This window comes from Ahaetulla prasina, chromosome 1 (assembly GCF_028640845.1).
Source record: "Ahaetulla prasina isolate Xishuangbanna chromosome 1, ASM2864084v1, whole genome shotgun sequence".
Taxonomy (NCBI): Eukaryota; Metazoa; Chordata; class Lepidosauria; order Squamata; family Colubridae; genus Ahaetulla; species Ahaetulla prasina.
In genome coordinates this window covers 342,854,796-342,869,426 of record NC_080539.1, presented here as the reverse complement: position 1 = coordinate 342,869,426, position 14,631 = coordinate 342,854,796, and the positions used below count along the sequence as shown (strand labels likewise).

Below are 14,631 nucleotides of genomic sequence, written 5' to 3'. Positions count from 1 at the left end.
GCCTTCCGGGTGCAATTCAAGGTGTTGGTTCTCACCTTTAAAGCGCTCCATGGCTTGGGACCCGGGTACTTACGGGACCGCCTGTTGCCACCATCAGCCTCCAGCCGACCAGTGCGTTCCCACAGGGTTGGCCTCCTCGGGGTGCCGTCCGCCAAACAATGTCGGCTGGCGGCCCCAGGAAGGGCCTTCTCTGTGGGGCTCCACACTCTGGAGCAGGCTTCCCCCGGGTTTACGCCAAATACCTGACCTTCGGACATTTCGTCGCGAACTCAAGACTCACCTTTTTATCCGCGCGGGGCTGGCTTAAATTGGGATTTTAATCTTAAATTTATTAATTTTAAACGGGGTTTTAGTAGGGTAAATTTTAATCATTGGGCTAATTTAAATAAGTTTTTTAAATCGTATTTTAAATCTGTATATTGTATTGCCGGTTTTTTATTATGCCTGTACACCGCCCTGAGTCCTTCGGGAGAAGGGCGGTATAAAAATCAAATCAAATAAATAAATAAATAAATAAATTTGCCTCAGGACGGTTTCGCATACCACTTTCGGCACGCGAACGACACACAAGAATGCAAAAGGTTCACCAACACTGGTGTAGGGTCTCCTGCTTGCATGTGGGGTTGGACTAGATGACCTACAAGGTCCCTTCCAACTCTGTTAATCTGTAAATTCCCCCTAGTCCTTCTTTTCTCTAGACTAGCCAAACCCAAATCCTGCAACCGTTTTTTATATGTTTTAGTCTCCAGGCCTTTAATCATCTTAATTGTTCTTCTTTGCACGTTTTCCAAAGTCTCAACTTCTTTTTTGTAATGTACTGACTGGATGCAGTATTCCAGCTGTGACTTTACTAAGTCTTTATAAAGTGGTTCTAATACTTCACGTGATTTTGATTCTATGCCTCTGTTTATTCAATGAAGAATTATATTAGCATTTTTGGCTGCTGCCGCACACTGCTGGCTCATATTTAAGTGATTGTCCACTAGGACTCCACATTAAATTTAATTTTGCTGGATAGGCCTGTTGTTCAAGTCTGTCAAGATCTTTTTGGATCCTAAGCTTGTCTTCTGGGATGTTGGCTATTACTGGCAGCTTAGTGTCATCTGCAAATTTGATGAGTTTCCCTTCTATTCCCTCATCTAAGTCATTTACAAAGATATTGAAGAGTACCAGGTCTAAGATGGAATCTTGTGGTACCCCACTGCTTATTTCCTCCATGTAAGTGTAGTACCATTAAGGACAACTCGTTGAGTACAGTTTGTCAGCCAGTTAGAAATCCATCTGGTGGTGATGCTGTCTATCCCACATTTTTTTAGCATACCAAAAATTAGGTTGTGGTCTACTTTGTCCAATGCTTGCTGAAGTCTAAGTATACTATGTTCACACTCTACTAATCTACTGATTTAGTCGCTTTGTCAAAGAATGAAATAAGATTGGTCTGGCATGATCTGTTTTTAACAAACCCATGCTGGCTTTTAGTTTTAACTTTATTTCTAGAAGTTCATAGATTTGTTTTTTGTTTTTATTATTTTTTCCAGTATCTTCCCAGGTACTGATATTAGGCTGATTGGTCTGTAGTTTCCTGGGCCTGTTTTGTCTGACCCCTGCCACTCCAGGATACTGTAGCCATTATAAATATGAGTTACCATATTTTTCAGAGTATAAGACACATCTTTTTTCCCCAAAAAGAGGGTGAAAATCTGGGTACGTCTTATACTCAGAATGTAGCTCTGCTCAGCTTCTCAAATGGAGGTTTCAGAGGCTGAAAAAAGCATAAGAAATGAAGCTTCAGAAAAGAAGCCGTCAAACAGAGCTTCAGAAAAAAAAAAGCCTCCAAACAGAGCTACAGAAAAGAAGCCCCCAAACAGCTTCAGAGGCTTTTTTTTCTGAAGCTGTTTCAGGGGCTTTCAGAGGCAGATTTTTTTTTTTTTCTGAAACAGAGTTTCAGAAATTTCAGACAGAAAAAAGGAAAAAAAAAAAAAAAAAGCAAGGCACAACCAGAGTTCACAACCAAGGAACCTGTTGCTAAACTTCACCTCTGGGAACAGCTGATCGGGGGTATTCCGATCCACCTGCCAATCAGCTTTTTTCTTATTTTCCTCCGCAAAAAACTAAGGTGTGTCTTATACTCTAGTGCGTCTTATACTCTGAAAACTACAGTAGTTGCCAAGCATCTGAATTTTGATTATGTAACCATAGGGATGCTGCAACGTCGTGTGAAAAACTGGCATAAGTCACTTTTTTCAGTGTCATTATAACTTCGAACAATCACTAAATAAACTATTGTAAATAGAGGACTCCCTGTAAATATATCTATTTAGGTTAAATATTAATAGAAGAGAATATATGTAGTTCAAGGTTGAATTGTGGAGTCCTGGGTACCTTCTGAGTCTGGTCATTTGCTTGCAGACCATTTTTACCTGACTAGATAGTATCTTCAGACCATAAGGTCAATCATTATCTGGGTTTGGAAGAAAACCTTTGGGCCACGTGTAAGCATAGCACCTGTCTGGTATTCAACCCACTTTTTTTTTAAAAAAAAATCCCCAATGAGCATTTTAAAACAGCACGTCTGCTTTAAAAATTGCATCAACTTTAATGAATCATTTCCCCTCTGGTATCTGCCCATTTATCTACATTTCACATTCTTCTAATTTCCTAACCCAAATGAAAGGGGTTGAAGGAGAAATAGGCAAAGCAGCAGTGCCCAGATCTCCAATCAGTGGTGGCTGATTGGAGAAGTTACTGGGGGAAAAAACCCTTGTGGTTATCAACATCTTGAAGTATTTCTACACATGTGGTAAATTCAGAAGGCATAATATGATGATAGCTGCATACTATCAAGGTAAGTGTTGCTTCTCTTTTGCAGAAAAAAAAGCCTCCAAACAGAGCTACAGAAAAGAAGCCCCCAAACAGCTTCAGAGGCTTTTTTTCTGAAGCTGTTTCAGGGGCTTTCAGAGGCAGATTTTTTTTTTTTTCTGAAACAGAGTTTCAGAAATTTCAAAGACAGAAAAAAGGAAAGAAAGAAAAAAAAGCAAGGCACAACCAGAGTTCACAACCAAGGAACCTGTTGCTAAACTTCACCTCTGGGAACAGCTGATCGGGGGTATTCCGATCCACCTGCCAATCAGCTTTTTTCTTATTTTCCTCCGCAAAAAACTATACTCTGGTGCGTCTTATACTCTGGTGCGTCTTATACTCTGGTGCGTCTTATACTCTGAAAAATACAGTAGTTGCCAAGCATCTGAATTTTGATTATGTAACCATAGGGATGCTGCAACGTCGTGTGAAAAACTGGCATAAGTCACTTTTTTCAGTGTCATTATAACTTCGAACAATCACTAAATAAACTATTGTAAATAGAGGACTCCCTGTAAATATATCTATTTAGGTTAAATATTAATAGAAGAGAATATATGTAGTTCAAGGTTGAATTGTGGAGTCCTGGGTACCTTCTGAGTCTGGTCATTTGCTTGTAGACCATTTTTACCTGACTAGATAGTATCTTCAGACCATAAGGTCAATCATTATCTGGGTTTGGAAGAAAACCTTTGGGCCACGTGTAAGCATAGCACTTGTCTGGTATTCAACCCACTTTTTTTTAAAAAAAAATCCCCAATGAGCATTTTAAAACAGCACGTCTGCTTTAAAAATTGCATCAGTTTTAATGAATCATTTCCCCTCTGGTATCTGCCCATTTATCTACATTTCACATTCTTCTAATTTCCTAACCCAAATGAAAGGGGTTGAAGGAGAAATAGGCAAAGCAGCAGTGCCAAGACTGGTGGCTGATTGGAGAAGTTACTGGGGGAAAAAACCCTTGTGGTTATCAACATCTTGAAGTATTTCTACACATGTGGTAAATTCAGAAGGCATAATATGATGATAGCTGCATACTATCAAGGTAAGTGTTGCTTCTCTTTTGCAGAAAAAAAATATTTTATTTTATTTCTGAAGCTCTGATAGAACACCGAACTGGATGACAAATTGAGGCTTGTTCTAGTTGCGTGATGGGTGGCTACATGCATTTAATACATTAATGAATAATTAAATCATGTTCTCTCTACTGGAAATAACAGTACAAAAAATATCACTGGCTATAATGTTTCAAACATTCCCATTTTCGTTTCTACTAATCTTATCTACTAATTTTGGTAAGATTTCAAAAATGCTATTTGTTGTTAAGTAGTCATACTTCACAGTGGTTTTTTAACTGGTTTTACAAAATAGCATATGTCCCTTTGGTTTTGTTTTTCAATTGTATCTGCTAAGTTGTGTATTTAAATTCATTAATTTCTGGATACAGTGGTCTTTCCTTGAGGTAGTGGGTTCTTTGGACTTATTTTAAAGATAAGTATGGGATTTGTTTGAGCACTTTTTTTTCAAAGAAATTATCTTTTGTTATACTAGATTTGAGCTCATAGTTTGTTTCTCACATAATTCCACTCCAAATTCTCTGCGCTCATTTTCTTGATTGAAGCATTCTTACTTTTGCACCACTGGGAGTTATGATATCCATTGTATCTACTAGGTGTTTTTTGCAGAAAATATTTAAAATGTGACTACCTATTTGTGGTTTGGATGATACATTTCCAATGTCTAAATGACCCAAAAGGATACTTTCCGTTTCTTCCTCTTGCAAATGCCACTAATGACTAATTCTAGACGAGACAACTGACTAAAATGTTCTGAGTTTATTTATGTGTTAGAGAATGGAAAGAACCATATATACATATGGTGAAATGTTAGGATTTTTTTTTAAAGCAGAGGGACAGTCCAGCTATCAGGAGCCACCAACTGAAACATTAATAGCCTGATCCTCTATGAATTCAACTTACTGTACACAGTTTTAAAAGAACGTTACTACGCATTCTTTGGGCAGTGAATTCCTTCTGTAGCAACTTCCTTCTGCAGATGAGAAGGAGGTTATTATTTTATCTATCCCAGGGGCGTCCAACTCGTGGCCCGTGGGCCGGATGCGTCACAAGCTGGCCACGCCCACACCCATTTTTTTAGCAAAGGAGAAAAAAGTCACAATGCATCATGTGATGACAATGTGGCAACGTGAGTGTGACACCCCTGATCCATCCCATTATGTTTATTGCATCGTCTCTAATTTTAGTATCATGCAACAAAGAAAAAAAAGTGTTCTCTACCTACATTTGTCTTTCTTATTCAATGAAAAGCCCCAAATGTTCTCACTTTTTATACCAATTTTTTTTTCAAGTTGCTAATAATTTTGATTTTTAAAATATGAAGTTTTTGGACCTTGAAAAACACTCTCAGGATTTGATTAACCATTCTTTTATTGAACAAATCAGACAACCTTTCCAGGAAGAAGCATACCTTTGCAGAAGTTATAATGCAAAAAGCTAATTCAGTATACGTAGAGGGGATGTGTGTTCAGTGATATCATATATTGAAATGGGAATTCAACTTTTGTTTCATTCTAGAATGAATCGTTTTTCCAGAGTTGTTGAACATTATGCATTGCCCAGAGTTGATCTATGAGAGACATGGGTAGTTTTTAAATATGATAGATAGATACTGTAGATAGATAGATAGATAGATAGATAGATAGATAGATAGATAGATAGATAGATAGATAGATAGATAGATAGATAGATAGATAGATAATTGAATAATTCCTGTGATAGCCATAATAAATTCACTCCACTGTTGTCCTGATTAATTTTGCATTTTTAAACAATCTTGTATATTTGGATAAAGCAACTTATTATTACTAATAGCTAATAGTCCACTTAAAGCAAGAGGACAACCATAAGAGGTAAATAATTTGATTCACAAATGGGCATTTCTCTTATGTTTCAAGAATTTGCTCAAATTTACTCACAGTTGGACACTGGCCTTGTTGCAAGTCCCAAGAGATATGTGGAGAGAAGTTTTGCCCATTTATCTAGGAACAGTTTGAATCTATTGAGCCTGATGAAATAGTTAGGGCCCTTATGCCTGTGAGTGCAGCCACTTGCTCATTAGCTCCATCCCCTGCTGGTTTGTTAAGAAAGCCAAAAGGGTGTATTGTGAATGAGGTTTAGCAGTGTTGAAGTCTTATTTGGGCGATGGGGCTGTTTCTTAATATCTTAAGAAGAGCTTGGCCCCCTCTTCAAGAAACCATCACTGGGACTTTACTATGGTGGACAATTTTTATCCAGTATCTAACTTTTCTCTTCTGAGGAAGATAGCTGCAAAGATAGTCCTGCAACAACTTCAGAGAATTTGAGAAGAAGCAGATTGTCTGGACTCCTTTCAGTCAGGATTCAGACCTGGGTATTTTTCTAAATTGACTCAGGGGATTGGGGAAGGAAGGCACAGTATTATGCGGTCTGCGTCCTGTGTCCTGGGGTCGATTCCAGTTGGTGGTGATTGGAAAGGATGTGTGGGATGCTCCCAATATGTGGGATGCTCTCTCCAGTTCTATTCAACATCTGTATGAGACCTCTGGGTAAGCTCTTCCATTGCCATGGGATGAGGTATCATGTGGTATCATGATGATATCCAATTATACATCTCTCATTCTGGCAAACTTAGCAATGCTATGGACATCTTATCCCAGTGCCTGGAGGCTACAAGGGTCTGGATGAGGAACAACAGGCTTCAACCAAATGTTGGCAAGATTGAGTGGGCTTGGGGGCTTGCCAGCTCTAAAACGATCCCATCTTTAATGTTGGATGGTTTTTTCACTGTCCTAGACAAACCGTGTGTACAGTCTGGGGAGTCCTCCTAGACTTACATGCCCTACTCAAAGACCAGTGTCAATCATAGCTAGAAGGACCTTTGCTCAAATTCATGTTGTGTACCACTTGCCCTGTTCCTAAATTGAGGGGCTTTACTCAGATCACTCATGTCCTAGTCTTCTCCCAGTTGGACTACTGTAATGAACTCTACATGAAACTGCCCTTACTGGCAAAGAATGCAGCAGCATGAGTAGTTTTGTGTATTTCTAGAAGAACATGTTAAACATCTGCTCTGCAAGGTGCATTGGTTACCAGTTGCCAATTCAAGGTGCTGGTTTTTACCTTACAAAGTCCTACATGGCATGGGATCAAATTATTTGAGGGATTGCCTCTCTCCAATTACATCTACGTGTCCCATAAGGTCCAGTAGAGAAGGCAAGCTGCAGGACCCATCAAGTAGAGGACCACATTTGGAAGGTCCAAAGCAGGAGGCCTTTTCTGCTGTGGTAATTACTGTCTGGAACGCGTCATCCTTTTGACTTCCCAGAAGTCCCCCAAGACCAGGCTAGAGGCTCCAGGAGATTGGTAAAATATTGAGATTGCTCCACTCTTTTTAATACCTGGTCTTCTCCCAATATTTAGTTTTCTCTTTTAGCTTTATGCTTTTGAAAATTTTAGAGCTTTTAAAATAATATTTATTGTTTTTAAAATATTCACTGTTTTTTAGTTTTGTTATACACCAGCCAGGGTCACTTGTTTCTGAGATGAGCAGCTATAGAACTATGACAAATAAATAAATCAACTGGCCAGTTTTGTCTAATGGTTAAGGCACCAGGTTAGAAAGTGGGAGACTGTGAGTGGGAGACTGTGAGTTCTAATCTCTCCTTAGCTATGAAAGCCAGCTAGGTGACCTTGGGCCAGACACTTTCTCAGCCCAATGACCTCACAGTGTTGTTGTTGTTGTTATGGGGAAAATAGGTGGAGGAAGGTGTGTTGGTTATGCTTGCCAACTTATTTGTAAAAATAATAAAGGTGGGATACAAATAACTAAATAAATAAAATTGGGCTTACTCCAGGACTGTAAGATATATTACAATATTTTTCTATTACTCCACACAACAGTAAGATGTTTCCTATTGGCTGCAGTAGAATAGGTCTCTTCTACTCTATTTAGACTAGGATACCCCTCATTGAACTTAGCCAGATTTATGGGCACTGCAGTCTAATTCATCAGGAGAGTGCCAGGCTGGGCTATATGGTTTGGAAACTGCCTTTCTCAAACTGAGACATTGGGGGCCTCAATGTGTTGCAACGGTTTTTGCATCATCAACTTCTCTGCTAGTTTTGCAAGAGGCCTGAACAACCCTGCGTAATCTCCACCCTTTTCACTTCCTTTTGCCTTTCATATTTTCTATCACACTATTGTAAAAGATAGCAATACCAGTTCAAAGCAAAGAGAATGAAACTTCCTTCAACCTGATGCCCTTTAGCTCCCAGAATCTGTACATGCAGCATATTTGGAGAACATCAGATTGGGGAAATTCTAGTGGCCACAAGATTTTTTATATATATTAGGGAGTCTGCTCCAACATATCTATTCAGCTGTATATATTATTTTCATTGAAACAGTGCATAGGCAAAGTGGCCTCTGTTTCACGTTCTGTGGCTTTCCAGTTGCTGCTAAATTGTAATTTCCAGTATCCTTCCCAACTGGCCATGGTAGCTGAGATCCATTAATATATGGAGGGTGTAAGGCAAGGGTAAAATCTACTTATCTTCCTTACTGGTTCGGAAGCGCGCGTGCTGTATCACATGTGCGCGCACACCCTCTGCGCATGGGCAAAACCTTTCTGCACATGCGAAAAATCTTTCTGCGTATGCACAGAAGATACAAAACACATTACTTCCTGGTTAAAACCAAGAAGTAATGACAGCTGGGCAGGTGGGCAAAGCCTCGCACCACGATTGCTACCGGTTCTCTGAACCACCAGCCAAGATCGCTACCAGATCAGGCGATCCAATCTGAACCGGGAGCATTCCACTCCTGGGTTACAGGTTCACAACACCTAGACCAGTCTATGAAACTTTAGGTCGAAATATTATGACTCTTTAAGACATCAGGAGGATTCCTTATTGAAGTTGCTACAATAGGTCTAGCTGGAATTAATTTTAATTAATAGGTCAGAGTTTTTCAAATTTTTCTACCTCCAGGGAAAGTACCTCTATGCTGTTTACATTATGCACTGATTGGTCTCAAAAGGTACGGTTGCATATTTGGAAGATTGTAGTGGTACACTGCAAACAGCTGCAATTCAGGAGCCTGGAGCTTTTGATACCTGACTTCTGATTTCAGTCCTTCCACACACCTCATGCAAGGTTGTTTCTGAGAGAATGATTGTTGAGAAATCCCGAAGATGCTTTTTCAAGTGGCAACTGGACTTTCTGGTTTTTCTTTAAAGACATTTCACTTCTCATCCAAGAACCTTTTTCAGACATTTCACTTCTCATCCAAGAAGAAGAAGCTTCTTGGATGAGAAGTGAAACATCTTCAAAGAAAAATCAGAAAGTCCAGTTGCTTCTTGAAAAAGCACCTTTGAGACAACCATTACCTGGATGATAGAGAATCTCCATAGACATTGTTGAGAAATGATCTCCAAGTCTTGATCTAGGCTCCAAGGCAGAATGTGTAAGGAGTAGATTATTTATGTTCTCCAGCTCAGTTCCAAAGAGATGCAGTTTCATTGATTTCAAGAATTCATCTCCACCCTCAAAGTTTCAAATAAATATCCTACAATCTGCAAAGCTTGACTTTTTATCCTCACCCCACACAAAAATAAGAGCTGAAATTTTGATCCTTGTTCATTGGTGTAGTCATGTTGAAATCTGCCCGTTGACCATTTTAAGCCAGAGAAGAAGCACTCCCTTTCAACCAGTGGTGGGTTTCAAATTTTTTAGTACCGGTTCTGTGGGTGTGGCTTGATGGGCAGGGCATGGCATGGCTTGGTGGGAGTGGCTTGGTGGGCATGGCAGGGAAAGGATACTGTAAAATCTCCATTCCCACCCCACTCCAGGGGAAGGATACTGCAAAATCCCCATTTCCGATCAGCTGGGACTTGGGAGGCAGAGAATAGATTGGGGAGGGATCAGTCAGAATGTTTACTACCGGTTCTCCAAACTACTCAAAATTTCCGCTACCGGTTCTCCAGAACTGGTGAAACTCACTTCTGCTTTCAAGCTATGTGCTCCATGGCCATTTTGACTTAAGCTACCAAAAACAAAAACAAAAGACACCTGGTTCTATAGCAGGAAAGGAGATACCAATAACTTCTTCAAAATTGGGTTGAAACAAGATGAGCGGGTGCTTGGAAAGTTGGGGTTAATAGTTTATCAAGTTGCCCATCTAACAAGTGGCTGGTGTGGAAATGCTTTGTACTGGCAACCTGTCAGCCAGGGTATGTTTGGACACAGGTCTAATCCTTTTCAGAAATAATGCTAAGCCTGTACCAAAAGTTAGCCCAGCTGTCAGGTTGCAGGCACAGAGGAGCACAGGGTGAATTAAGAGGGAACTGTCAGTAGTAAGCAAGATCCATCTTCTACTTGAGCTGCACCAACGCTGGGAGGAGGAAGAAATCCAAGGGAATTTCCAGCTGCTTTCTTTAATTCATTTCACATCATTAAAGTGTTGTTAAGGCCTTTAACTTTCTGGCCTCCTAACTGAGGCAGAAGAGGGCTGGGCAATTAGGGCAGCATATAGTTATTATATACTCATGCTTATATATATGCTTATATATTGTTTAGTTATTTCATGCTTATGCTTATATATACTGTGTTACAAAATAAATAAATAAAAAATAAAAAAATGTTAAGGCTCAAGGAGTAGAGGAGATACTTTCATCCAGCCATTTTGTTGTGTGCTTACAGTCCTGAATTAGAAGAAACGGTGCATTCACCTCAAGAGTTGCAAGCACTGGAGTTCCTAAAGGGCCGTGCTTTTCCACCTTGGCCACTTTAAGATGAGTAGACTTGAGTGGAGAATTCTGGGAGTTGAATCCACCCATCTGAAAGTGGCCAAGATGGAGAACCCTGCTCTAAGGTAATAACATAGTTTCTGCAGAAGATAATAATGATAATGATGTTGATACATGAAACTTCAACTCAAGTTTTTAGACACACACTACACACACACCCTGCAATCAATCCGATGACAATTCCACATGAATCAGGTTTCCTTCAGAGGGAAAGATCACTAAAGAACACTGATACTTTCCAATGATTTATCTGTTTATTAGATTTTTATCCCACCTTTATTACTTTACAAGTAACTCAAAGTGGTGAACTTACATAATACTCCTTCCTCTTCCTCTTTTCCCCCATAATAACAACAACCTTTTGGCTGAGAGAGAGTGACTGGCCCAAAGTCACCCGGTTAGCTTTCATGCCTAAAACAGAACTAGAGCTCACAGTCTCCTGGTTTCTAGTCAGTAGAGGCAGAACAACTCTTAGTAAACATCATATACTATTATTCTGTATCACTTCCTAGAATAACAGAGCATACTCTAGATCAGGGGTGTCAAACTTGCAATGACACATTGTCGTCACGTGACATATCACAATTTTTTTTTCCTTCACTAAACTGGGAGTGGGCATGGCCAACACCTGACGCATCCGGCCCATGGACCCCGAGTTTGACACCCCTGCTCTAGATGGATCTCTAGGGGAGGTGAATTCTTTATCCGGAGAACTATTATTGAGAACTCCTGCTGTCAATTAACCATATGCCAGGACTCAATAAACCAGCATACACAGGAAGTAAAGTTTCTTTTGGTGTAATGGCCAAAGCTTATGAAGGTTATTGCCAGCACCTTGAACTGAGTCCAGAAGTGAATTATAGGCCTGTGTAGATGATGCAATATTAAATTAATATAGAAATAATCCTCAAGCCCAGTCAGTATTCAAGTTTCTATAAGTAGCATCAAATTGAAACTTCCAACTTGTCTCTTTTGTGACATCCATAATGTATTGCAGTGATCTATACAAAAGATTGCCTGGGTGAATGAAGCTAAGCTGTTTTCACACAGCTAATGTCACAGTTGACAAGTCAACCTAAATTTAAAAAGCAATTCCATGCCATCAGGAACAGCTGTGCTTGTGCAGAAATTGTGGCTTTTAGGAATGAACTTGAAAGTAGATTAGATTACCTAACCAAACCTATGTTGCTTTTAGGTTAACAGGGGCTCCAAATGAAGGAAACATTTGTGAACTGACCTCATGGGTATCAGCAGTATGTGCAATTCCACAAACCTGCCATTCGAAGAAAGCCGCGAGCTCCTGATTGTAGTGTACAGCATCATTTTTGCCATAGGCCTACCAGCCAACTGCCTAACTGCTTTCGTGACACTCGTACAAATTTGCAAAAAAAATATCACAGCCATCTACCTGTTTGGCCTGTCCCTGTGCAACATTATGTACCTAAGCACCCTTCCCCTCTGGATTATCTATGTGAAAAATGACCATCATTGGAATATGGGGAGACCGTCATGCCTGGTGACTGGATATATCTTTTTCTGCAACATTTACATCAGTATTCTTCTCCTGTGCTGCATTTCTATAGATCACTACAAGGCTGTGGTACGCGCACTAGAAAGCAGAGGGAAATGCTTCAGGTCCCAAAGGACTGCTACTATGGTCACAGTTGCCTTCTTTGGCATCATTGCTGCAATCTATTGCCCTGTGTTTTTCAACAAAAATATCCAGGAAGAAAACACAGCAACTTGCTTTGAAACTCCCCTCAGTGTCAATTTGGCCCTTTACAATATCAGCCGGTTCTTCTTGGGATTTCTCATTCCTTTGGGGCTCCTTCTTTTCACAAACTACAGAATTTTTCAAAGCATTAAGACCAGCTGCAGCCTCAATCCGGACCAGAAAGCTAAAGTGAGAAACGTGGCAATTGCCATCATTTCTGTATTTGTACTGTGCTTTGCTCCCTACCATTTTGTGCTTCTTGTGAGAGCCATTATCTTCTTTCAGCACCCAGATCAGTTATGCACATTTGAGAAAAACATATATACTACTTCTGTGATATTCCTATGCTTTTCCACTGCCAAGAGCATTGCAGATCCATTTATCTACGTGCTGGCTGGTGAAAATGTCAGGCGTGAGATGTATCGCACATGTAGAATGTGTGGAATTCATTCGTCAGATGAATCCCAGTGACATCAGAAACACATGTTGGGAAATAAAGAGGACAATATTACAGCCCTTCACTATTGAAAGTTTGTGTGGCTTCTTTAAAAGACCTGAATAGAAAGTGGATAACATTTTCAAATGCACTGAAACATTCCCTTTCTCTGGTAGTCACCATCTGTTTCAGAGAATTCTGATCTTCATACATTGAACTTAGTCAATGGGCCTTCACAATAAAGTCACAATATTGTGATATGTCCATGCAATGCTGAAGACATAATGATGCATTGACGAAGGATCATATGGCATCATGGAGAAGCTGCTAATATAGTTTTGGGTCATTTATCAATTCTTTGCTAATAAAGAAAGGACTAAAATGAAAAAAAAGCACAATCCATAAACAAATGCAAAGTGAATAAGCAATGCTACCTCTCTCGGATACCTTCTAGGTGACAAACTGGCATCACACAGGCCAGATGTGTCATGCACAGGCAAAGCCCACCCCAGCTCCGCGAAGACAAAAAATGTTGCGATTTCACATTATGGCCATGTGACTTGGCGAGTTTGACACCTGTATTCTAGGGTGTTGGATTATTTTTAAACTGCTGACATAATGGTCAGAATGTCTTTGAATAAGATAAGTTATTATTGAATTCCTGAATAAATTTCCCAAGTCTTTATTGTATTTCCTTATTTTTCACACAAACACAATGTTGAATTTATGCAACCCAGATATCTATGAGGTTATATGGCAACTGATAGCACAAATTGTATATGTTCAAAGAAAATATATATTTGTATCTAAAGATGAGTTTCCGACTTCTGAAATATACAAGGGAATTCAACTCTAGGTTGGAAGGGCCCTTAGATCATTTAGCTTTGCTGGCTGAGGGACTCTGGGAATTGAAGTCCACAAGTTTTAAAGGGGCCAAGGTTGGAGACCCCTGATCTAGTTCAACTCCTTGCCCAGTGCAGGATCTATTAGAACATCCTTGATCATCCAGCCTCCATTTGAAGATCTCCTAATGAAGAAGAACTCATCAGATCCATTTATCTACGTGCTGGCTGGTGAAAATGTCAGGCAGTTTGTTCCACTTGCTGACAGAACAGAACACTCAGGAAGTTTCCCCTGATTCTAACCTGGCTGAAATGCTCCCTTATATTTTTAACCCACTGGCTCTGATCCTACCTTCTAAGGCAATTTATTTATTTATTATTAATTTTATTGATCACCCACCTTGTCGCAGGGCAACTCTGGGTGGTTTACAATATTAAGAAAAAATTTTTTTTTTACAAAACCTATATACAATTCAAACTAAATAATATATAATGATAAATACTCAACCCTAACTAATAAATAAAATAAAAATAAAACATGGAAGGGGCCAAGCCAGGCTGGCTGGCTGGAGCTTAGATCAATTCCAAACTTCTCTTGTGCTTCCTTCAAAAGGCTTTGGCTAAACCAGCTTTGCTTAACCTTGGTAGCCCCTGGATGCAGTAATGAATAGATTTGCTTCTAAGTAACTACTGTTCACATAATTCAAGACTGTTAGCATATTTCCCTTTAGACATCTTTTCTGTAGGTTTACACATTCTCAGAACATTGCCTTGGCACAGTGATTAAAATGCAGTATTGCAGGCAAACTCTGCCCACAGCCTGGAATTAAATCCTGATGAGGCTCAAGTTTGACTCAGCTTTCCATCCTTCTGAGAGCGGTAAAAGTGACGGCCCAAATTATTGGGGACAATATGC

General features: G+C 39.7%; 1 protein-coding gene across 1 annotated transcript; it reads left to right on the top strand.

The window, feature by feature from the left end:
- Nucleotides 1-3,766: 3,766 nt before the first annotated feature.
- Nucleotides 3,767-13,556, top strand: GPR132 (G protein-coupled receptor 132). The gene is made up of 2 exons (XM_058170225.1): nucleotides 3,767-3,904; nucleotides 11,919-13,556. The coding sequence occupies exon 2, from the start codon at nucleotides 11,964-11,966 to the stop codon at nucleotides 12,906-12,908; it is 945 nt and encodes a 314-aa protein (XP_058026208.1). The 5' UTR covers nucleotides 3,767-3,904; nucleotides 11,919-11,963; the 3' UTR covers nucleotides 12,909-13,556.
- Nucleotides 13,557-14,631: the final 1,075 nt, after the last annotated feature.

Coding starts and splice junctions, on each gene's coding strand:
- GPR132 (XM_058170225.1), top strand. CDS start 11,964: ATGGGTATCAGCAGTATGTGCAATTCCACAAACCTGCCATTCGAAGAA.